The sequence below is a fragment of the Anguilla rostrata genome, chromosome 2 (genome assembly GCF_018555375.3).
Source record: "Anguilla rostrata isolate EN2019 chromosome 2, ASM1855537v3, whole genome shotgun sequence".
Classification (NCBI taxonomy): Eukaryota; Metazoa; Chordata; class Actinopteri; order Anguilliformes; family Anguillidae; genus Anguilla; species Anguilla rostrata.
This window is the reverse complement of record NC_057934.1, coordinates 1,437,575-1,462,701: the sequence shown is the minus strand read 5'-3', so window position 1 is coordinate 1,462,701 and position 25,127 is coordinate 1,437,575. Positions and strand designations below refer to the sequence as shown.

The 25,127-nt window shown below is 44.1% G+C and overlaps 2 protein-coding genes across 10 annotated transcripts in view; both read left to right on the top strand.

Annotated features, from left to right (window-relative positions):
• LOC135243244 (adenosine kinase-like) overlaps nt 1-12,007 on the top strand; it is a 116,009-nt gene extending 104,002 nt beyond the window's left edge. For all 3 annotated transcript variants that reach the window (XM_064314927.1, XM_064314945.1, XM_064314936.1), the window contains exons 10-11: nt 7,874-7,960; nt 10,989-12,007. In XM_064314927.1, coding sequence (XP_064170997.1) covers nt 7,874-7,960; nt 10,989-11,113 — 212 coding nt within the window. In that variant the 3' untranslated portion in view covers nt 11,114-12,007. The remainder of the gene's footprint in view (nt 1-7,873; nt 7,961-10,988) is intronic.
• A 4,653-nt stretch (nt 12,008-16,660) lies between these two features.
• LOC135243202 (histone acetyltransferase KAT6B-like) overlaps nt 16,661-25,127 on the top strand; it is a 39,278-nt gene continuing 30,811 nt past the window's right edge. For 2 of the 7 annotated variants that reach the window (XM_064314877.1, XM_064314845.1), the window contains exons 1-3: nt 16,661-16,911; nt 18,256-18,313; nt 20,371-21,236. In XM_064314877.1, coding sequence (XP_064170947.1) covers nt 20,616-21,236 — 621 coding nt within the window. In that variant the 5' untranslated portion in view covers nt 16,661-16,911; nt 18,256-18,313; nt 20,371-20,615. Of the gene's footprint in view, nt 16,912-16,993; nt 17,070-17,961; nt 18,165-18,255; nt 18,314-20,370; nt 21,237-25,127 lie in introns of those variants that run through there. The other 5 variants (XM_064314896.1, XM_064314887.1, XM_064314853.1 and 2 more) reach the window with 4 other exon arrangements.

The following is a 25,127-nucleotide window of genomic DNA, read 5'->3' as shown; positions in this document are numbered from 1 at the left end:
TTGTCACCGCGCGGTGCTGTGAGTGTGCACGCCTCGGCCTGGGAGAGAGAGAGAGATGCGCTTCAGTCTAATGAGCGAACGCGGGAACAGCTGTCACATGTCAGGATTGGCCTGGCACACTCATTTCTTCTTTCTCTCTCTCTCTCTCTCTCTCTCTCTCTCTCTTTTCCTCCCTCTTCTCTCCCGTCCGTCTGATACGCGCTCTCGCTCGTGCGAATCTGAACTCTTGACCTCCGGAGGTGGGCGTGGTCACCCGAGCGGCGCAGACCCTGGCGCCGCGTGCCAAGCGGAGAGGCGTGTGCGTCAGACCTTCGCCCAGGTCTTCCGCCACGTGTCCTCTGAGGCCTTCGGGCTACGCCCCGCCCCTTCTCAAAACGCCGCAGCTCCGTCTCCAATTCTGAAGTCCTGAGTTCGCACCCTGAGGGTGTCACGCACGCACACCCACACACACGCGCGTGCGGGACGTGTCCCTCCCGTGGCCCAGGTCTGGGGGCGGAGAGTAATTAGCACAGGCCTGATGTGTTCCTTGTCATGTGACATGTGACACGTGACATCCTGAGGGAGGATGGACTGCCCATCAGCTGCCTGTTCTCCTTAATTATGACCTCTCCGCTCGGGAGCCTGATCTGATTAGCATCACAATGGAGCCTGAGGATCAAATCAGTGGCTCCTTTCAAAAGGTCCGGTTATTGTTTTTTTCTCTTCTTTTTTTAAAATTTTTTTAATGAAGACATGGAATTATTCCGCCACCTAATTATCACAATTGTCTTTTTTGTCTATTGTTCACCGTTTAATCGTTTATCTGATTAAGTCTTAGAAGGTTTTTTTTTTTTTCCTTTCTCAGTAATCTTCTTGGCAGCGGACGTAAATCACGGTCATATGTTTTTCCGACTCATCGTAAAAGTGGATGCCAGTTATGACGGGGAAGCAGATTGAATGTTGACTTGTCGTTAACTTGGCTCGTTAGCTGCCAAGAAAGTGGGATCCTTGTTTTGCTTGCAGAGTTTCATTTGGCATGAAAGTGAAGGGAGCAGTCCAGAAAAAGTATTATTTGGCAGTTGGCACGCAGTAAAACGCCTTATTTTTCAGCCTTCATAAAGACCAAACAGAGGCCCTGTTCTTTAACTTTCATCTGCAGCAGCGAATAGACTTTGCTCTCAATGGTCCAGTTGAAAGGTATTATTAAAATGTTTCACTGGGCAATATTGGATTAAAAAATGAGTTGCGTGTAGTTCTAATGCATAAAATGGAAAAGGAAGGAAATCCACACTGTTTTGTTTGCTGGTTTTTCATGGAAATGCATAAAGTTGTATTCGGCCTGAGTTCGCTGGGAACCTCTGTTTATGTCGCACATAAACGGTTTTTAATGCTTTTGCTAAGCAGCAAAAAAAAGTGAAACGTATCTGCGTCTTGTACACAAATTAATCACCGACTGGGCCAGACTTCCTCTTGGTATGGAATCTTGTAAACCATTAATTCAAGCCATTCCTTCCCCGGTTGACTGAGAGAGTTCCAGAAACGCTAATTGGCGATGTTAAGAGCGGCTCTTCATTACCGCTAACGCTTTCCCAATAGTTACATTCGGGCCCTGGGGCTATTTTCCCCTTGTTATTCAGAAACCTGTATTTAACCGCAGAACAGGCTAATAGTTTTGTGAAAGGGAGTAAATAAATCTTCGCAGCCACGAAAGTTAATCCTGTACCCCTTTTTTTTTCCATCTTTACAAGTCAACAAGGAAAACAATTTAAGTTTCTCCGTGGACTTGTAAAGCAAGGACAGTGAAGTCATAATAATAATGCAAGAAGAAAAAAAAAAACCTCCCCTGCTCTCTCTTCAAGTAATATTTACATACAGAAAGCAAGCCAATAACAACAAAGAATCCGAGTGTTGGCAGCTAAGCTTTCATTACCATCCCGATTAGAGAACGGTGCCAATGGGCTTTTTGTGTTATACATTAACAGAAAATTGGTCTTGGAATAGCCGCGGACTTAACTGCAGCTGACTCTGTCTAGCCAAGTTTAATAACCTGCTTCAGAAAACAAGAGAATTGATGAACCCCCCCCCTAGTTTTTAATGTGCGCTAGTATTTAATCATTATATAAAGAGAAGTTGTATAATATACAGTATAATTTCTGAAGTAAAAAAGAAAAGAGATGGACTACTATGACCTTGATTGTGCTGTGAACATATGTGGTCTGTGTTTGAGTGTGTGTTCTTGTGTGTGTGCATGTGTGCTTGTGTCGGTGTGCGTATGTCCTTGTGTGTGTGCGTAGGTGGGTGTGTACAGCCTGCATGTTTAGTACCCATATTTATATAATATGTATTTCATGACCATATTCATCATTTGAGTGACCAAAGTATATCAGTTTTTCTAAATTAATGAATGCTTATTTTTTTACTTTAAGCCTCTGCTGCTTGTCTTCCTGCTCCACAGTTGGGTTCACTGGCACCCCGGGCTTTTGAGAGACTTTCAGACCCCGTCCGTACCCAGTCCGTACCCCGTCCGTACCCCATCCGTACCCCGTCCGTACCCCGTCCGTACCCCGTCCGTACCCCGTCCGTACCCCGTCCGTACCCCGTCCCTACCCCGTCCGTACCCCGTCCGTACCCCGTCCGTACCGTCCGTACCCGTCCTACCCGTCCGTACCCGTCCTACCCGTCTCCCCGTCCGTACCCGCCGTACCCGTCCTACCCTCCGTCCTCGTTCTGACCCAGTCCGTACCTCCTCCCGTCCTACCCCGTCCGTACCTTCTGCCGTCCTACCCATCCTACCCGTCTGACCCCGTCGTACCCCGTCCGTACCCCGTCCATACCCCGTCCGTACCCCGTCCGTACCCCGTCTGTACCCCGTCCGTACCCCGTACCGACCCCGCTCGGGCCCTGTTTGGATCCGGAATGGCGGCCTGCCTCCGCTCAGCCCCGCTCGTTTCACACGTCCTGCTGTTATTATCATATCAATTGACGCGGCTAGCAGGAGACAAAGCGGCCGCGTGGGACACGCCCACCGCATCACGCGCCATTAAACACCAATGCCTCTGCCACGGACCTGCGCCGCTCCGGCCTGGCTCACCACCGCGAAGCTGCTGCTTGCTTTCCCATAGATCATGAAATATGGACTTCTTGCCCATTGCACATTTATTTTGCAAGCTTTTGGATGCTCTGCATATGAACTGATTTTGCAATCAATGCATTCATAGAAGTTGTTCACACTGCTGTGAATGGAGCGCAATCACATTTTTAATTTTTGGGTTGTGGATTTGTTTTATTTTATTTTATTTTTATATTATTTTTGGGTGTCCCACTTTGCGCAGCACTTTAAATGTTTATTGTTGTGTATGAATGCGAATGCCTGCACAGGCCTGAGAGTGAAACTGGTCTTTGGCTGCACGCAGACACACAGAGAGTTTAGCACTTCCTGTAGCCACGCTGGGTGTGCCGCGATGTGCAGATACGCTCCGTTCTCATAGTTCTGAAATGAGTCATCGCGACCCAGTCACCTGGAGCCTCCCCAGCCCGCCAGAGAGGTCTGACCCTGGACCCGCTGAGCAAGGGCATAGGGACGGCTGCCTGTGCACCATCCCCCCCCCTTTAAAAAGGCTGGGTTTTATTTGGAATGTTTTGTTTTGTTCCTCTGAATTCTAAGTCAGTGTTCTAGAACTCCGTAGCTTTCGGTTGCCAGCAGTGATTGTGACATCAGCGTTAGAATGTTCTGTTAAGAATGTTCTAGTTGCATGCTTGTGACCTCACACCCTGAAGGGTTAGAGCAGAGCAGAGCAGACTCAGCCAGCCCTAGTCCTGCTGCTTCTATTCGCAGCACAAGGTCACACTCCTCCAGTAACCATTTGGAGAAAACTGCCCCCCCCTCCCTCCCTCTTCTGTAATGCAATCATAGTAATAATAATGTTATGAAAGATTTAAATGATTTATTGAGGAACGGCTGGGTTCGTGTTTACACTCCTCACTACTTCATGAACTAAACGCTGGTGTACCAAACGCAGGACAGAGCCAAGTGCAGTCTTTCTCTAACTGGGGGGAGGGTTTATAGTTCATGTCTGGACATTAACACATTAGCTGTGGTTGCTATTATAAGCTTTATGTGTGTAGTTCACCACTTACACGGTCGACTCTCGCCCACTCGTCCAGCTTTTCCTCCTCCTTGTGTGTTCCAGTTAAAAACCTGGCACATTGTCTGGAGGGTTTGGCTAATGAAAAGCTCCAAAGCCAAAGATCATTTGAGTTAGTTGTTGTTGTTGTTTTGATGTTGCAGGTTATTGGTTGTTGATTTTCTTTGTGTATAACCTCTCTATAAACCAAACGAACAGAGAGTTCTCCCAGGTACGTGCTGTGTGTAAGTGCATTAGCTGTCTGACTGTGTCACAACTGCAGGTTCAGTGTTGTTGACTCATGTCCAGTGACCCTGGGCATTCACAATCCAGCCCGTTTTGGCCATTTTCCAAACCTGACACCGTTTTCCGTGCGGTTTTTCATGGTGCAGTCACAGAAACAGGTGCAGTGTGTAATGTTGCGCTTGTCTAGAAAAATCTGGCAGACTGCTTAGCAGTCTGCGTTGTCTGCCCCTGAGCGCTGAACGAAGATTTCATTGTCAGAGAGTAACACATACTACAGTCTTTACGCCCCCCTCTTTTATTTTATTTGACTCATCCTCATTTTTATCCTCCCCGGGAACAGAAGACCAAATTGATTTACCCCCCCCCACCCCGGATTTACAGGGGACTTACAAATGTGCGTGGACGTGATGTTCAGATGGTAGCTACAGGGCGAATAGGACAGAAGCAATGACAGAACGTATTCCTATTGAAGGTTGTTGAAATGATCTTTAGTGGGGGGTGAGGGGGGGATCTCTGGGGCAGAATCCAGCCGTAAGGGGTGGGGGGGGGGCTCAAGCAGATGTATGAGATCGACTCCTGCTCAACTCAAGCAAGAGTGGTGAGCGGTTTCTACACGGAGTGCAATTCATTTGCGAAAAACTCCACTTGCAGATGGCCAGCAGAACTCTAAATGACATTTCCCTCTCCACAATAACCGTCTCAGTGCAGAGAAACCCAACCTTTAATTACTTGCAAAATGGCAAGTGTTTTACTTAAAGGGCAAGCTGGACGTTTTGAAATATGTTTTTTTTTTTTTTTTTTTTTGCGCTGCATTTTTATTGATCGCGTTTGAGCGGCTCATGGGCGGCTCAGGCATTTAGAAAATCCTTTGTGTCCCTGCAAGTTACCGTAACAACCAAGGCGCCAACACACTTTCAGTCCTTACAGTAATTATGTATTAGCATTCCATTCTGTGGAATGCATACTGAAATATTGCATTTTGGCTCCCTTCACAATAGTTGTGTTAACGATCTTGTTTAAAATAATTTCATTATTTTTCATTGATAATAACAAAATCTGACGTTCCGATTTCTGCGCTGAAACGAGAGTAAAGATGGCTTTTGGGTGGCACTTTATCCACCGGCCACACCGGACTGTTTGGCTTATCGTGTTTAGTCATTGAGTAATGATGATTGACGGTCTGCGCATAAATTCCTTGATGGGGCAGGTATTTTAAATATTCCGTGCAGAAATCCACCAGGGGCATCACAGATCCAACCCCGTGTGCCTTCGTCTAAATACAGTTCTTAGGTGCTGAGTCATTCTGTGCACAGTCTTTGTGTTCCAGTCATCGTTTTATTTCTATGGCATTTAAGGGTCAGCGAGAGTTTGGCTGAATTACGCAATCGCATCATTGCAATGGCATATTCAGGAGAGAGGCCTTGGACACCTGCCTCATTTGGAACATAGCCTCTCTTGTGTTCGGTATTTTATTACGTGCTCTTTAAAAAGTGCTAACTGCCTGTAGCTATTAAATTGTCTAATCAAATTCTTTAGTCATACGCAGTCCTAGTAATGATCGCAACTATTGTTACAGACATCTCATTGTGTGCCGAGCAGTTCATTAGCAAAACTCTCGCACGCTTGAAAGCGATCGCTACTTCGATGCTTTTGATGAGAACTGCGCACTCTCATATCACAGCCCAGTTCCTCATTTCAGTCTCGTAGCTGTGGAATAATTGACACACTGTGTATTTGTGTTAACATAATTTACATGTAAGATTTGCAGTTAATCATTTGAAAGAGGGAGGTGGGTTTTGCATGCTTCGTCTGCTACTTTAATTAAGCCGAGTCGTTTTACTGCTAATTATCTGATCCTAAAAGGATATAAGTTTAATGTAATTAATTATCAAAGCAAAAATCAGCTGCTTCATTGAGAGGAGGGGTGGATTGGTGGCTGGGTGGGAGGGTGAGGGGGGTGGGGAGTCTTCCTGCCATAGCATATTTGTCAGATTTCTGGTCAGCCTTATAAGGTTTTGTCACATAGACTTGTGTCCTTTCTTATATAAAATGCTCTTTTGGTTTCTCAGATCTACACTAAAGCAGCACAGAAACAGTCATTTTCCCACAGATTATATTCTTATAAGAGGGGAGTACACAGAAATATTATTTGTTACAGAATTGTCTGGAAAAAACATATGGTATAATGTTCTGTCATCAATTGCTGTGTTCATTGCTATCACACATGAAGGAAAAGGAATGGTCAACATTTTAGGACTGTGTCAGAAATAATTTATGTTCTGAATTGACTCCACAGTCCCATAAACAATATAAACTGGTCTCTACATTATAGTGGATGAGTATGTTCAGTGTTTCAGCATATAGCCTTTTATGTTGAAACTGGCCAGTCAGATGTACAAGCTGGGTTATTTTGGGGTGGAGGGGGCAGTGGGGGGGTGGGTGGGAGGCATGGGAAGTTCTGTGCGCCAAGGATTTTCGGTGGGAATGTGCCAAATTTGGGACAATTGGGCTCTGTTTAAATCCTCACTGCTGAAGACCGGGACTCTCCCCTACAAGTGTGAAGTGAATATCGAAGGAGACATGTTTTCATACAGTTCATAAACAACCTTAATAAATCTATTTTTGAGACAATATTAAAAATAGTTTTTTCTCAAACACCAAAAAAAAAAAAAAAAACCCTAAACATCCACCCAGCTCACTTCCTCCAATCAGATGAATGCCAGCTTTTCATCTTGATCTGTCAGTTTTTTTGTTCATTTCTGGACCCTTTTTAAAGGCTCCTCTCTCAGTCTCGCAGACCTCGGCTTTTGTGAAAATCTCGCGCGCGTGCGTCAGCCTGATCCGACGACAGCTGCTGATTTCATGTCTCTGTTCCGCTCAAGTTCTGTCATCTGCCACTTTTCACTCTTCGTTTGTTTCATTGCATTTTTGCGCAAGCGGCGTTTACAATGTTTAGCGTGTGTCATTCATGGTTATGTTCCTGCGCACTGTGCTTCAGGTAGTCTTGTACGAGCAGTTCTTCACAGAGAGTGCATTTTAATTATGCTAATAAATTGTCGGAAAGTCTATCATCGATTTCTGCTTTAATCTCTAACTCTGGATTAAATGAAATAGAGCAGACGTGGTGGAATCTGCCATGCTGCAGAATGAATGCCATTTCCCTACTATCAAGCAGATATTACTTCTTCCTCCTTGGGCTCCAGAGGAACGGCAAAGAATAAACAAATGGCGGCTAATTGCAAATTATACAAGGAAACAGACATCGGGGTCGGAACAAAAATTTCAATTAAATTTGACTCCATACACTCGGCGACTCGTCCTGGTTTAATATGTCTGACATTTACCCCGGCTCGCATCTCAAGTGCTGTTAAAATGTAATGGCACGGGCGAGCAGTGCCACCGCATCTACAGAGCAAACCCCGCCACATAATTGCCGCGGCTCTTAGAAATATGTGAGTTCAGACGCGAGGCGGCTGTAGTCTTTAACCGTTATCCCTTTCCTCACGTGCTTCTTCGTTCCCCAGGTGACGAGGTGATGACGTTCTCCGTGGTGGACATCGATCAGACGGAAATCGTGGACACGAACGGAGCTGGGGACGCTTTCGTGGGAGGTAGGCTACCGTACCTTTCGACCGCACCTACCTGCGGCCTGCTTCTGAAAGCCAAAGGCTCTGAAACGGCACCTTTTGATGTCTAATTGGATAGTTTCGAAAATGTTTGCTGAGAAAATGATACACTATAAAGAGAAATAATGATGATAGCATTTGCTTTTAAATTACTCCAAATATATTATCATTCATTATGATTAATCACTATATGTACTTTGTGGTTTTTTATGCAAGCACACCCCAACGCAGTGGCTTTTATCCCTAGACATGCATATTTATCTAGACAGGCCAGCACGCCTTCAGCTAACCTATGCTTAGGAAGCCCCGGAAGTAAGCCTGCCCTGTGCATGTTGAGGGCAAGACATTGGAGCTCCCATTAAAGTGAATGGGGAATATCAGAGTTTTGAAGGTCAAATAAAACTTCCTCGATGACATTCTGAAACCTTGATTAAAGATGAGGTGCAGATTGCAATAAATATTTTCCAAGACATCTGGACCAGACCAACCGTTGTTTTGCAAAACGCTACACATGATGAAATTTATGATCACAAAAAAATTGACCTTTGGTATTTAAATCACTATGGCCTGGCCCCTCCTACCCTCTCCAGTCCCTGTGTGCGCTCTATGGCCTGGCCCCTCCTACCCTCTCCAGTCCCTGTGTGCGCTCTATGGGCTAATGCTTAAAGGCCTAGTATGTCCAACCAAAGGCTTTCCCTGGGTTTCCCCCCACTCTCCCGTGGATCCTCCTGGGCTCTTGTTTTGTTAATGCAGTACAATCTGTTGACAGAGCCCCTTGTGCTTTAGCGATGTTCCTTCTGTGTGAGAAATCGCTTTGTACGGGAGCATTTTGATGACTGTTGTTTTGCAAACACTGCGCGCTGTTTGACATGTATGTCGCATACTGATTAGACGCAGAATAAAGTGTTTTCTGGCAGTGTTCTTAACCAGGTTTCATCTTTCGAAACATGCCCAGCGGACGTGGAACCGTAGAAGCGGCAGCGTAGTGTAATGACGGTGTAATACAATGGGTAATGAGCTGGTCTTGTAACCAAAAGGTTGCAGGTTCGATTCCCAGGACACTGCCATTGTACCCTTGAGCAAGGTGCTTAACCTGCACACCCTGTGTAGAAAGGTGTGTAAGTCTCTCTGGAATGCCTGTAGTGTAATGTAATCAGCAGGCCCACGGAATCCTTAAGTTACGACGTTCGGCGCGGCTGGCAGCCGAGCGCTTTGGAATAAAACGAGCTGCTCAAGTTTTTCCTGAGTTTTAGCAGCTCTCCCTCGCCTAACGGAGACGAGCGGAACGCCGCGCTTTCCGCTCCGCGCGTCCACACCTCCGCCGCCGCTCTGAGGAGGCACCTGTGGTGCGACGTGACAGTTCCGTTCCGTCTACCTGCGCGGGGGCGGCGGCGGCGCTCCAGACGTCTCATGTGTCAGCGGCGTGTGATGTTTCGCATTGAAGTGTCAGAAATATTAAGAGCCCGCACAAATATAATAATTGTGGAGAAAGAATATGGAAAGTGTTTGTGTGTGCGTATGTGTGTGTGTGTGTGTGTGCATTGTGTGTGTGCGCTCGCACTTGTGCATGCATGTGTGCGTGCGTGTGTGTGTTTGTGTGTGCTGTGGGTCCGTGCATGCATGCGTGTGTGTGTGGTGTGTGTGTGTGTGCATGTATTGTGTGCCTTTGTGTGTGCGTATGTACGTTGCACGCGTGTGTTTGTGTGGTGTGTGTGTGCCTGTGTGTGTGTGGTGTGTGTGTGTGCAAGCATGTATTGTGTGCCTTTGTGTGTGTGTATGCACGTTGCGCGTGTGTGTTTCTGTGTGTGTGTGTGTGTGTGTGCGTGCCTGTGTGTGTGTGGTGTGTGTGTGTGCAAGCATGCGTGTGAAGATGTGTGTGAAGATGTGTTAAATGCGCCTGATATTGGATAAACCCATAAACACATCTTCAGATAGAAATATTGACATTTTGCTGTGCTGTTTGCTGTTGCCTTTGGTATCCTGCAGTGTGTATTTTATTATATATTTTTATGTAACCTTATCAGTGGACCTCTTACTAGGCCCCCTTGCTTTCAAGAGCTGTGAGTCAATTTGTTGCCAAGTCTTCCAGTAGGCTAGTTGTTCCTGGACAACCAAGACACCCTAATAAAGCTGTAAGCATGTTTTCTCAAACATAGTATTGATTTTTTCTTTTTCCGTTTCACGAGAGGTTGGAAGCCAGTGGTTTGCAGTGTCAGAAAATGGATTTTGCCAGCTGGTTTTTTCCAGCGAGTTTCCATGGTGAATTGGAAATGGACACAGGTGGAAGGTTTTTTTTTCGGTCCACTAAATGGGTATTTCTGACATACTTCGGAAGAAAATTATTGTTTGTACTGATCGTGTGGAAATTTACTATGTAAATCTGCACTTCTCAGAGAATAAGCAGAAATTATTGCCATTGGGTATATATTGTGCCTTTTTAAAAATAAAAATAAAAACATTTTTTTTTGTCATTTAAGGCCTGATTTACTATGACCTTTAGCATGTGTACAACCTTTCCGCATGTGCAAAACTAATAACAAGGCTATTGATTGGTCATAGTATTTGTTTTGCACCAATCATTTGTTGTGTTATTGGTTTTGCGTGTGCTAAAATGTTTTGCAAATGCTGAAGGTCTCTCTGAATTAGGCCAGTGGTACCCGGGCTGCTGGAGGGGACCCACTGGTGTGTCGTGGGGTAGGGTTAAAGAGAGTTCTGACTCCTCACATATGCTTGCCAAAAATAACCCAAAAAGATTTGGAGCCTCGGGTGTGTAGCATATACTGTGCTGTGAAAAAGTATTTGCCAAATATTATTGCATATTTGTTATTTGTCACACTTAATGTTTTCAGGTCTTTAGACAAAATGTAATATTTGATAAAGCGGAACCAGACTAAAAACAATCATTTAAAAAAAAAAAAATTATTTCATGTATTTAATGGAAAACAAAGTTGTCAAACTCTTTTTGACTCTGTTTCTCTCTGTCTCTCTCTCCCTCCCTCCCTCCCCCCCCCAGGCTTTCTGTCGGCGCTGGTTCAGGAACACCCCCTGGAGGAGTGCATCCGGGCCGGGCACTACGCCGCCAACGTGATCATCCAGCGGGTGGGGTGCACCTTCCCGGAGAGGCCCAACTTCCACTAGCGCCGCTCTGCCACCGCTCTGCCGTCGCTCTGTGGGACCTGTTTCTCCGCTAAGAAAGAAAAGAAAAGAAAAAAAAGAAGGACCTCCTTCCCCCTCTTTCTCTCTGTCTCTCTCTATCTCCCCCCCTCTCTGTCTCTCTCTCTTCCCACCCCCACCCTCTCCCTCTCTCTTCTCCCTCTCTCTCTCTCTCCCTTTCCCTCTCCCTCTCTCTCTGTCTTTCTCCCTCTCTCTCTCTCTCCCTTTCCCTCCCCCTCCCCCCCCCTCTCTCTCTCTCTCTCTCGCTGCCTGCATGGAGATTTGTGCGCCCCCTGCCCTGTGTGTAACGTGCCCAGGGTTCCCCACCTCAGCCGGTCCTTGCGTGTGTAACTGTGTGAATGAACTTGACTTAATGAACTTGTGTTTACTGAGGAGCTTAATCCCTTACGTAACCGGCTTAAGAGGCTTCGAAGGCCGGTGTTTCGGAATACTGACCTAAGTTTTTAGTTTCCTTCCGCCCCGTGTTGGATTGCTACGTGGAATTCACTTCAGATCATATTGCCATACCAAGTACATTCATGCAGTTTACTTAAGGAACCGACAGGACTGACAAATGGGGAATTAATTATGTCTGGGGAGTTCAATAATGACACGCTGTAGATCACTGTAGCTTTTTTTAAAGGGTATTTATTGAAATAATATACTGCAGCTTGAATGCTTAACATTTGGTTCAAGAGTATTTATTCATATATTCTTTTCTCAAGTGTTCCGGAAGGGGGCACACTTTTTAAAAAAACCTGCTGCGATGCAGGAGGGCTGCTGGAGTTTCCTTTTCCTGTACACTCTGCTTGCCTCTGTCTTTTTTTAATGTCACACCGTCAAACACAATAAAATAAAACTTAAGACCCTGTGACCTCATGAGCTGTTTCCTGTGCTGTTTTATTTCGGGCACTGGAGGGGACAGCCCTAATCAGTGCGGGTCCTGATTGTGATATGGGATACTTAGCTCCGCTCATTAGCAGGCAGGGGTACGGACGGGGGTACGGACAGGTGCCCCGGGTGATGTTGGGTAATTTCCGCGGGGTTTCTGCTGGATGCCGCGTGCTCCTGGATCTCCACGGCCGGCCCACGGGAGGTGCTTTTTCCTCAGTTTCGGGATTAGTGGCCGCTCTTCGCGGTGATCATTAGGGGGACCTGAAAATTGGGCTGATCCCGTGTGTCCAGCTGTGGGGCTGGCGGGCGCCCGAGCAGGCAATGGCGGGCCGCGATCAGAGAAAGCTCGGAGAAAAGGGAAAAAAAAACCCAGGCCACTCCCTCTCAGCATGGGGGGGGGGGACATTCAAGCTGGAGGCTCAGAGAACAGTTGTGTGCCCCCCCCCCCTTCATCCCTCCCCCTGCCCAAACATAGCAGGGACACACTGCAGAATCACTCACACATTAAGGCTCCACTTACCAGCAACAGTGCCCAGCTTGTTCATGTCCCTCCTCCTCTGTAATCCGAGCTGAGCGTGTCACCTCCCTTTCACAAACTTGGCCTTGGTACGGTCTGTGTTTTCAGTTGTTCTCATAGAATTTGAGCTGCAGGGCATGGGGGTGGGGGGGAGGCCTTGTTTAAATGGGTTTGGATACAGTATGACAAATGTGCCAACCCCAAATGAGTACTATGCAAATTCTGAGGATATACATTGATTTTCCTTCGATTTATTCCTCCTAATGGACAAGTAAAATACTATACCTCTGTTATTGTAGCCATTAACTTTGTAGGCTGTACTTTGTAGAAAACACTTGACTGAGTGCTTGATATAATGAAATGATTTGATATGTGAGTTTTTGTAGTGTTGCAAACAGCACTTAACCACTGCTGTGGCTATGAACTGAGTGATATGACTTGCAGCAGATACTTTTATTTTATACTGTGGGGGTTTGGGTGTGAGAATTAAAACATTAACCATTATCTCCCAAACTGCTCATTTTTTTAAAGCAACACTTTTGAGAACAATCACGAGCACAACTGAGCTTCCCTGTGTTTTAACTTCTCACAATAACATTGATCGCACCCCCCCCAATCTGCACGCTTCCAGGAGTGACTGATATAGTGCTTTTTCTGATTTCGTTTGTCTCTGTGTTAATGTGTTTATGCTAATGCAGCCTTCTAAGAAAGAAAGAAAAGAAAAAAAAGTTTGGAGGGCAAATGTAATTAACAACTTGTTTGAACCTTTTTTTTTTTTTTATTCCGCATTTTCAAGTTTTCAGACAGATGCGCATTGAAAGGGGCCACACTGCTGATTGGCCCAATCGCACTCCCTGGCAGCTGCCTCGGTCGCTGCTCTGAGTGACAGATGGTAAAACACAAACACACAAAAAGACGGGGGCCACGATCGGGAGATGAGAATGTTTACTTTTTTTTTTTTGTGGGGGTGGGGGGTGGGGTTCTTCCCCTGCAAAATAACTCCCCAACAAAGAATACATTCACTGTATTATCACTGCAATTAAATGTCCATTAGTTTTGCTTTTAGGTCATTGGTATCCAGGTGAAAGGCAGGAATTCTGCAGTTTGCATCTGGCTGAGGTCTCTCTCCTGATGTGTTAAATGAAGCATGCTGACGTGTGCCAGTCGATCTAAAGCTTGTTTAGATTGGGCTCTTTTCTTTTTAATTGACTTGGATGTGCTCCTGGAAGATACAGAGGTCTGGACCAGGTTTGTGTTCCCAGAATGCCGTGCGTGCGCTGTCAGAGCTTCAGCGTGAGGCGTTTCCTGTCACTCTGCTCCCGATGGCGTCCCCCCTCTGACCGGGCGGCGAGGGGGGCGGGGATGCGCTTGGCGTTCGCCCCTAGATGGGCGCCGGAGGTCTGTGCAGTTGGCAGAGACTGAGTGGGGGGGATAGGGGCTCGCCAGGGCCACATGCTCCCAGCCCTGTTAGCCTGGGCTTGTGCCCCCCCCCCCCCAAACCCGTCAGACCCACCAGGGTCCAGCCTAAAGAACACTCTCTGATAACAGGGCCACCATTCGGTTCTGTTAGGGTCTTCCTTAAAACCCCTCCCCGTTCGCTGCGGTTCGCTCGAGGCCTTTTCTTCACTGTTTTTAAGCAACACAAAGCAAAAACTTGGTTGTTTTTGGTCGAACAGAGTTCCCTGAGAGTTTAATCGGTTTGCGTCTGAAAATGATGACATTAAAGCTATTTCCAAGTGCTAAGTCGACACAGTGCGATACAAGATACAACACTCGTCTTTCCTGAGATAAAAGGGTAGTGCAGGAATGGATTGATGGATAGGTGTTTAACAGGAAGACAAACATCCCTCTAGTACTCCTGGTTGGGCTGTTTTTCCCCCCATTTTTTGTCATTCTGTACACAAGAAGATGGAAATGTTGGAAATTCTAGTTTAAAATAGTTTGCCTTGATATTTCCACATTAGTGACTGCTGGTGTGGGGGTGCTTTGCTGCCCCGGGACCTGGATGGCTTGCCATTATTGAAGAAACCATGAATTCTGCTCTGTGCCAGAAAATTCAGATGACTGGACACCAGTGAATGTCCAGTCATATGTCTGTGAGCTGAAGCTGAAGCATAATTGGGTTATGCAGCAAGACAATGATCCAAAACCCAAATCCAAGTCTGCATTTGAATGGCTGGAAAGAAACTAAATTAAAGTTTTGGAATGGCTTAGTCATAGTCCTGACTTGAACCCAATAGCGTTGCTGTGGCAGGACCTGCACAGTGATGTGACAGACTGATATCAAATTACAGGAAGCGTTTGATTGTGGTTATTGCTGCCAAAGATGGTGCAACCAGTTATTAAGCATACAGGAGCAATTACTTTTCCACGTGGGTGATACGGTACTTTTTACATTAAATAAATGAAATAACTTGAAAAATGTGTTTTGTGCTTACTCAGGTTCCCCTTGTCTAATCCATTTTGTCTAATGATCTAAACCATTCAGTGTGACAAATATGCAATAGTAAAGGAAATCAGGAAGGGGCAAATACTTTTTCACAGCGTTGAAATATGTCAACTTTCTGATTATACTTTTCTAACACCACGTGAGATTTTTTTCTGAGCTTTCATGTAAAAATGATACTTTATCAGTTGCATATCACTATGCCAAAATCGAGTTGTCCATGAAACATGACACTTTTACAAACATTTAAAAATTTGATTTGATTACTAATGTATGAAAGGTTGCAGTTATGTTCCAGAATTGCTTGATTTGAAAGCCATCATCATAAGCCGTCCTCATTAGCTTCCCTGTAGGTTTAATTTTAGATAATGAGCCATGAGAACATTTTGGTGCAAATGTTTTTATTGTTATTAATTCCATTTTATATTGTTTTCATGACAGCATCAGATTGTTTTAAGAAAGAATGCTTAATGAAAACATTAAAATCTTTCAAGCTTATTTATTCATAAGATTCTCACAGATCTGTCATAATAATGAGATGCGCTTTTATGCTTCTATTTATAGCCTATTCTCACTTAGAGGTGTGCAGAAACAGTCTCGTAAATTCATTTGCATTCACAAGTTATTTGAATACTGTCCAAAAAGACACAACAAATCCTTCTCACATCAATTTCCCTAAGTTTCAATGGGGACTTTATAGCTTTCCACTAATAACAGTAAATCAAGGATTCATCAGAATGACACATTTCTCTAAAGAACCTATAAATAACAAAACAATGTTCAAGGGACACATAAACTGCTATTCCAATTAGAGGTATTGTAACTACCAATTAAACTGAGTGAATAAAACTGAAAGTGGACTTGTCAATTAATTGCTGACATGTCGCCGCATGACTGTTTTGAAGTGTGTACAAATCACTTAATGTGAAGTAGATCGTTCCACAAATTGGGAGCAAGATGCACCCCCCACAAAAAAAGATTGCCTTAGCGGGTTATGTGTACGTGCATGCACACACACCGCCTACGGGTGGGTACAAACCTACCGTTTTACAGATTACATTTGATGTGGTCCAAATCGAAGCTAATTTTATTCAGAAAGATGTTTTTCCTTTAAATTAGGCAAGTGTAAACTGTCCACTCAATTAATTGTAATTAATCCGTTAATCGTAGAGCTTTTCATGTCACAAGCATGAAGCATTTTGCTCTAAATCAACATGTCAATGTCAAAATATAATATTCACAAAACATTGACTACGGTGCAAAATCATTTGCGTATATAATGACGTTGTCGTCTTGAGACGTCGTCTTAAAACAATTACTGCCACATACAAATATTTGTATTTTGTAGCATAATAGATGCGCAATTATGCCATTTGACTGTTTTTAGGGTGAGAGGAGGTCTGCTTCATGTCATACCATAAAATAAAAAGGTTATCTAAAACTGGTCCAGGCAGTTACAAATAGCCTAATTAATTAGCAATAAACGTTCATGAGAATCAAGTAGCTATTGACTCCATGATTATCTGGGGAATATCTTCAGAAGAGCTGTCATTTTTTTCTAATCAATTCATTTGTAGGCTATATGTTTCTTCCAGTGTTACACGGTGGTCTTTTTTTTCCCCTGTGGGGAAAAAAAACTAAAACTGTCGTTATTTCCCCGTGATCACACACACGGCGCTACAAACATTACAGATAGCTCGAGTGAAGAAGGGGGAGGGTACTACTTTGTCACAGGCTGCTATGTAGATTAACCTTTCAATTAGTAGTTATCAGGTCCTTTCTGCCTCAGCGAGAGCTGTCGCGTGCGTTCATTTATTAAATCACGTTAGCTAAAAGAAAGCCCTTGGATTTATTTCCTTGTTGTATTTATTCGTCGTTTCAAGTATTTGCGCTGATGAAGAGGAAAGACTCCGAAAACTTGAAAAGGTAACAAGCCTCCAACACATTTTTTTTTTCCACCGGGCATTTTTTTTCTTTCGCTGACTTCATTTTATCTGCATTTCTCTAGGTAGCCAGCCGTTTCATTTCCTACATTATTGAACCGCTTAGCGTGAAGCTTATTAGCTGCTTAGCCTGCTAGCAAGGTAAGCTACATCATCACCAAGGAATTTCGGGTTTAAAATTAAACCGCGTAGAGATGTGCAATGGTAAAATGCATTAGCCAGCGCGAAGGGATAGGATGGGTATCCGTGTGGAAATTTCTGGATACGTATTTGTTGGCTCATCCTGGCACTTCAGAAATGCAAAGTTGAAAAGGGTTCTAAGCTGCTATGTTTGTCAAATATAACTACATACTGCGGAGGTGGCATGCTTGCCAGCAAGTTATTGGGTACGTGTAACGTTATGCATTTGGAGGAGAGCTTGCTTGCTAAATGGCCATTGCAATAGCGAACATCAGTGACGTTGGTGTATCATTGGTTAAAACCAATATATGCACCAGACCCCTGTAAATTGTTTCACTGGTTGCAGAACACACGATAAAAATATCAGCCATTACCTGCACAGGCATGTGCATATAAAGTTACCAAGCAAATAACTGTGAGTTCGCTAGTCACATATCGCAAGGTGTGCAATCAAAATAAAGACTGTGTAACCAGGTAGCATAGCAAAATAAATAAATAAAAATTCGAGGGTAATGATAGCTCAACAAACTAGAGTACAGCTAACGACCAGCAGTACAGGGATTGTGTGACACTTTAGCAAATGTGATGGATATAAAAGCCCACCAATTAAAATCTAAAATGTTTCAAATCACTTTAAAGTGTAACCAATCGTTTCAAGGAGGAGCATGTGTTAAGGTGGTACTTCACTTGTACTGTTATATTTGCCAAGTCATGGACTTTTTTGCGTGTGCCAGGTTGCGTTTATGACAGTCATACCAAAATTACAAAATAATTAATCGAAAGAAAAGCTAAATTATTTGGAATATGTATTTATTTATTGTCTCGTGAAATAGTTGGAAATATCTTGTTTAAGTGAAAGTCTTCAACTGCATTGAATGACAAGTCCCCTTAAAAGGCGGAGCAATTAGATATCAATGACAGATCATGTAGCCAACAAATTCTTAGTTGGGCAGAGCTTATGTTTGATGATTGGCATGTTCTTTATCAAACCAGAAATCGGATCTTGTCTTTTACAACCAATATTAAAGTTGCTAGGGAGGGCGCATCACTGTGTAGGTAAGGTTTAATGAGACTCCATTGGGTTGTAATCAGTGTCATGTCGGATTCATGTAAACTACAACATTGTAACAAAATGGCGTCTGTTTAGGTAACACCAGCAGCAGGCAGCAGCGCAACCCCAGCTCGCTCAGCTGCTAGAAGCCAAGGTTTGTGATTTGTCTTCCATTCATAGCAGTCACAGGTTAATTGGAGTGTTAATGTACCGTCATAAATTAACCACAGTCATCTTTCGGAAGCTGTCATAAAATGTTTACCGTGAGATTTGACTTGATTGTAATCGTTAGCCCTCTTTGATGGCTAGCTGGAATTGTAGCTAACGTTAGCGCTCTATCCATCTAGCGGGTTGACTTATTAGCAGCTTGGTTGTAGCTACCTGCTGGCTATCTCAATATTGTTTAGCTAGCTAACTAGCTAGGTTATCTGGTTAGCTGGCTAACTTAGCAGTGTAGCAAGCTACGTAACTTTTGAAGTGAAATTAATGGTTTTTTATATATTGCCCACAGTTCGAAATTAATAAACGTTTTTTCAAACATGTACATAGATTCAAGTGTTTTATTATTAAATCTAGCGAGGCAGCAAGCTGCCACTTGGATTTCACTGCTATCAGCCTGGCATGCTCACCAGTTAGTAGTGGACTGGGGCTGAGATGGCTAGCAGTTAGCATTGGTGGTTGAGGTAGCAGGCACTGCATTCTGTTCGGAGTAGATGACAATGTCATTGGCTACTTAAGTGTCGAAGCATGAATTGATTGAGATGATTAGCAAATGATTGAATTGACCCTTGGAGGGATCGTTGAGATGGATGCAGTGCATCTTCTCTTTCCTGCACTTCTTGTTTGACCCTGCTGCTGCAGTATAGAGTCGAGTTTGAAGTGTTATTTTTGGGTTTGTTGCAAGCGATCTGCGTTAGCAAGGAGTTGAAGAATTTAACACAATAGCTAAATGTCACCTGCTGGTTGCTCGATGTACTACTATTTTGTTACGCATCGTTTTTGTTATTGAATTGATTTTACGTTGATACGGTATGATTTTCGTTGTATTGTGACTTACGGAGTAACAAAATGGCCTTGTTTCACCAATTATTTTATTTATACATAATTTGATCACTGATCCTCCAGTAGAATTAGGCATTTAAAATGGGTAAGCACTGGTAGCATTTGGATCAGTGATGGGCAGTCCTAGTCCTCATAAGCTGTCTTCCCACAGGTTTTAAAGTTCACCTACTGCTGTAATGTACACTTTCAGCACTAGGTTAATTGGATTTCCTATGGCACATTTCCGGTTGTGGAAGAACTAAACCGGTGTACATTACAGCCGGACTACATACATTACTTACTTGGAAATAACTTTTTGGAGTAAAGCTCGCTGTTCTCTACCATAGCCGTTAGATATTCATTCTGCTAAGTCCTGAATGGCAGCAAATATGTAAAGTTGGCTGTGGATTAAAGTTTTGGGAGTTAATAAACTTTCCAGATTGCCTTCACCTCTGTTCCTTTATTATCCATTTCTCTGTTACTCTGGTCTCTTGTTGTTTAAGTCTGTGTGGTTAGTGCCAGTTTCTGAATTAAGAAAGTATTTTTGGGGCAACCATGTTTATAGTGTTAGGAATGCGATGAAGTGACTGTTCCCTGTGAACAAGCTTCTCAGTGCAATTTACACTGCGTGTCTGCTGGTTGTCAGGTTTTGAAAGGCTCTGAATGTGAGTACTACAAAAGAACTGGAAGTGATGTCTTTACACTGCTGTTTGTTTCATGAATGGAATTCAATTATAATCACATTTTGTTGCTGCTAATTCATTCAGATTCCAAGTTAAGAAGATGATCTAGGCTATATCAAGAAATAACTTGCTTTTTCAAGCTGTTTTCAGGTGTTAAGATAAAATGGTGCGTCAGCGACCAGATGCCAGGAAGCCTTATTCAGGCATAGTTTGATCACAGGTTGAAATCAATGCTGACAGCTCTTCTCTCTTTGGAAAATGTACCTGCATGGCAGACAGATGTTCAGAATCATGCACTTTTGGCTAAGTTTGCCAAAAATTGTGTTTTGTTTTCAAATGTCATTTACTGACTTTTCACTGAATTCGGACTTGCACGTATAGGCTAAAATAAGTTTTAAATTCTTTTCAGTGAAAGAGCAGAATAAAGGCATTTTTATTCATATTTTTAAAACTGTAGTAATCTGCTTGTTCTTCTCCTTTGTTTTAGGGTTCTGCTGAAGGACGTTTGATCAGCAGTGTTCTATGGTGAATGATGATCCTGGAAATTGAGTGATTTTCTTTAGAGCCCAACCTGAAATTTAATTCACCATTCCTGGGATTTACAAGAATGTCCTGTATTGTGGTTCATAACCTCTTCTTGCAGTGCTTTTTGAACTATGGGTGCTTTTAATTTTTAAAAAGAAGAAGGTCAAGCTCTATGGATCGCTCCTGCCTGGAACAAATTATTCAAACATGGTAAAACGTGCAAACCCCTTGTACACGGAGTGGATTCTTGAAGCAATACAGAAGATTAAAAGGCAAAAGCAGAGGCCTTCCGAAGAGAGAATTTGCCACGCCGTGTCGGGGTTGCGTGGCCTCGACAGAAAGACCGTTCTCCAGCAGCTGGAATTAAGCGTTCACGATGGCGCCATCCTCAAGGTTACAAATAAGGGGAGTGCGTCGTATAAAGACCCGGAGAACCCAGGGCGAAGTTCGTCTCTCAAATCTGGACGCGTTTGCGCGTCTCTAAAAGGATCTTCCTGGGGCTCCGCCGACCTGCGTCACCTGGATTGGAATAAGATTCTGAGACGGGCCATCGAAGGTCTGGACGACCCCAGCGGCTCCTCTCTGAGGAACATCGAGAGGTTCCTCCGGAAGCAGGATGACCTGTCGAACGTCGTGGGCAACCCCATGTTCCAGCGACGGCTGCGCTTGGCGGCCAAGCGGGCGGTCAACAACGGGAGGCTGCTGAAGAACGGGCCGCTGTACAGGATGAGCTGCGGCGGCGCGGAGGGGAGGGGGTCCTCCCGGGGCGTCGGCGCTTCCCCGCTGCTCCCGCCGCGCGTCACGCTTCTTCCACACGAGAAAGACCAGGTACGTCGTTCTGAGGGACGCGGGTCTCGGTGTGCTTTATTCTGAGACACCCCCCCTCCCACATACACACGCCCCAAATGAGAATTTTGAAGATGACTTTGATGTGGCTAATGCTAGGATACATTAGGACTGTGCAGGACTTGAGCACTGCTTGCATTTGTTAGGTTAATAATCAGGATTGACTGTGCTTTGAGTTTGCCTCAGTGTTCTTACAATGGCTGCCAGAAGGTATAGACAAGCTATCGATCCTCCTGTGGCTCCAGCGGTCTGAATATGATATGGTGTGATATGTGGTGGGAGTCTATGGGCTTGTGCATTAATCGCTTTCTGCTTTAGGGAGTCCTTAAGGAGTGGCACCAGGATGCATAGGCCTGGGTTGAGACCACATATTTTAAGAATTCAGACATGCAGTATTCATCCTTATTTTTTCAATTTTACATTTTAAAAAATTGTTGTCAGTGCTTATGAAGAAGTGCTGAAGAACATAAAATAACAATTCATTTGAGCTTTCACTAACTGCTTGCTTTTGGTATTCAGGTTGGGCTATTCCCTATACTATTTCAAGGTTATACATGCAATATCTAAATAAAAATTGGAGTCATGCAGTGGGAGATTGAAGAATTAATCAAATTAAGAGTTTATGGCAGTGTGGTGAAGGAGCAGGCTGGATCAAAGGCTTGTTAAAAACTATCCTTCACGTGCAGTTGTTGCCTTTTGAAAGTGATTATCCAACTGGTGCATGCATGGCTATTCAAATGTGTAACCTGTGGGTGTGCTTACATGGGAAATTTAACTCCTATTATTGGATATGGATTTATTATCCGGGTTTATGGAGAAGTAGGCCTACAGCCTCATTAGATACTTATTGGTTCAATATGTTGTCCTACATTGTGTTGTTTTATTTCCATTTCTTGCTAAGCCTTCTGACAGTTGTTTTTTTTTTTCTAAACAGGCTTAGAATATCTCTGAAATTAAAGCTGCTCACTGCCTCACAATTTGGAGAATCAAATGAAAACTGACTTTCATGTTGACAGCTTTGATGTAATTGCCTAATTATTTAGGAAGACAAGGGTTTAAATTTATGCTGCTACAAGGCACATGGTATTTGGTAATTATTCCCCATCTGTACTGAAACTGGAATGCTTTGTTATACAAATAGGCTGTGGCTGTTGATACAGTTAGGAACAGGGCTGTTTCTGAAATGTTTTTCCTGCCGAACACAGGACACACTTGCCATGAGAAATTGCCCCCCCTCCACCCCCCACTCCCACCCCCACCCCACAAGTCACAATGAAATGGCTATTTTCAGTTCTGCGTTCAGGAAACCTCACCTCAGATGGAATAATTGCTGAAGAAACAGTGTCATTGCTTGTAATGTGGTCTGCCCCTACGTGTGGTGCGTGCCAGAAAATGTTTTATGTTTTCTCATACTGTGAGCCTGTGAGTCTCTTCCGTGTGTGTTAAACTGCACCTTTACCATTTAATGTTAAGAGACACATGCTGTATTGTTTTGGTGATAATACTTTTTTTTTTGCGTTGCTGGTGAGTTTTCCAAATATGTGTTTAACTTATCCTATGCATACTCCTGGAAAAAGTTTTCCTTGGCACGGTTTCCAATGCAGTATTGCCTACTACATGCAGCGTTCTTCATTTTTGCTTCGCTATGTGTTCAGTAATTTCCTGAGAAGTTTCCCATTCCTTTAACATCGTTGTCCTTAAAAGATTATTAGCAGTAGTAGTATTATGAGTGACCTGATTATTTTGTGAAGTAGGCAGCTGTTGGTGTAAAAGAGCATCCTTTGAAATATCAGTCAGGTGCCACAGTGTAACCTCTGCCCTGCGCTTTCACTCGGTCAGTAATAGAAGAAGGTTCACAGAAGCTGCATCAAATTTGACCTGCTAATGTTATCCAGCCTATTTATGGTTGCTCTTTCATACTGAAGCCTGTGCCTTGATTTTGGAGGTAATGTGGGCCTACTCTGCGTACCTTACCTAATGCGCATAAGCTGAAACAAGTGGCTGACTTTGAACTTGAAAACTGCCTTTATGGCAGTCTTGTCTCTATAGATGGCTCAAGTTAGTAAAGGTTTCAAAACCCAAGCCCTGCTGGGAAACCATTAACTGAGATGATTGGCTACCTCATTGCTGGATGCTGTGTGCATAGAACCTGATTGGTGATTGGCTACCTCATTGCATGAAGCTGCCTAGCTTAGTACCTGGCTGGTGACTGGCTACCTCATTGCTGGAAGCTGTCTAGCGCAGAACCTGATTGGTGATTGGCTACCACATTGCTGGAAGCTGTCTAGCACAGAACCTGATTGGTGATTGGCTACCACATTGCTGGAAGCTGTCTAGCTCAGTAACTGGCTGGCGCCTGTAATTTTTCCATGAATGTTGTAGAATATGCAATAGTTTTACAAAGGAAAATAAAGTAGCCTGTAAAGACCAGCACTTTATTCCCTGTAAAACTATCTCTGGTTGCTCAATGTAATTTGCCATACTCAATTTGAAATAAACCTTAATGCTTATTTCCTTAAAGCTTTATTAAATGACACAATTGGTAAGCCTCTATCCTAAATGATGTCTTAATGTATTTTACAGGAGTTGCATGAAAGAACAGAATTTAAAGAGGCAATGTGAAATCTGTAGGCAGGTTAGTAAGCGTAATTCGACAGGTTTGACTCGGAAATGGTCGCTGTGTGGGGAGTCCGGTCGTACAGGAAGGGAGTTGGACAGTTTGGGGAAACGTGTGGAGAGGACCTCTGCCCCTTCCCTCTCTTATCTCCGTGGGATACAGAAGTGTCCTTTCCGCTGACTCGCCCGTGCAGGCCGCTGCTCAGATCGAGGGGAACTAGAGGTGTTCCCACAGATCAGCAAGCCGAACATCGTACGCTCAACGGCCTGGTATCAGGGCACGTCCAGCGGAAATAGCCGTGTTTATCATATTGTCATTATTAAATCACTCTCCACTAGCCGGCGTTCGAAACGTGGAGGTTACTAGAACTAGGTCTGTTGGGTTATTATTTGTTATCATCCTGCAAGGACATAATGCCTGGAGATAAAGTGTGCTATTGATATGTGGGTGATCGCTTGGTTGAAATTGCAGTTGGCTGAGCTGTAGTCATTTTTAAGATTGATGTGAAAATGTGAGACCATTTGAGAGGGAGGGAGGGAGGGGGGCGGGGCGGGGCGGGTGATTCCATGAGGTCAGAACAATCAAAATGCAATTGAGGTGGGGGGGCTAATAAAGAGAGTGGAACCCATCACACAACCTGCAGCCTTGCAGTGGGAGGAGCACTTGGTTTTTGTCCAATGTACAGGCACACAGTCACTCCCGACTGGGTGTCTTAATGTGTACCGTTAGCTTGGTAGCACTGGCTCCACATTGAGATTTTTCTTGAAGAATGAACTTCCCTTTGAGGACCTTGGGGCCTGTACGCTGGATGTTTGTGTAATCCTAATTGAAAGCGCTGATAGGATCCAGTCAGCCGGGACTCAAACCCAGAACCTCCTTCTGTGTGCGATTAGTCCTTAATGATTAGTGCCTAATCTTGAGTTTGTCCACCCTTTGCTGCTATAACAACATCCACTCTTCTGGGAAGGCTTTATACTGGATGTTGGAGCATTACTGCTGGGATTTGCTTCCATTCAGCCAGGCGAGCTTTAGTGAGGTCGGGCACTGATTTGGTGATTAGGCCTGGCTTGCTGTTGGCTTTCCCAAGGTGTTGGATGCGGTTGAGGTCAGGGCTCTGTGCAGACCATCCAAGTTCTGCAACATTCTTGGCAAGACCATTTCTATATGGACCTTGCTGTGTTACCTGGTTGGAATGTCATGCTGAAACGGGAAAGGGCCATGTTTTAAAGAATCAGCACTCTGCTTTTTTTACACTG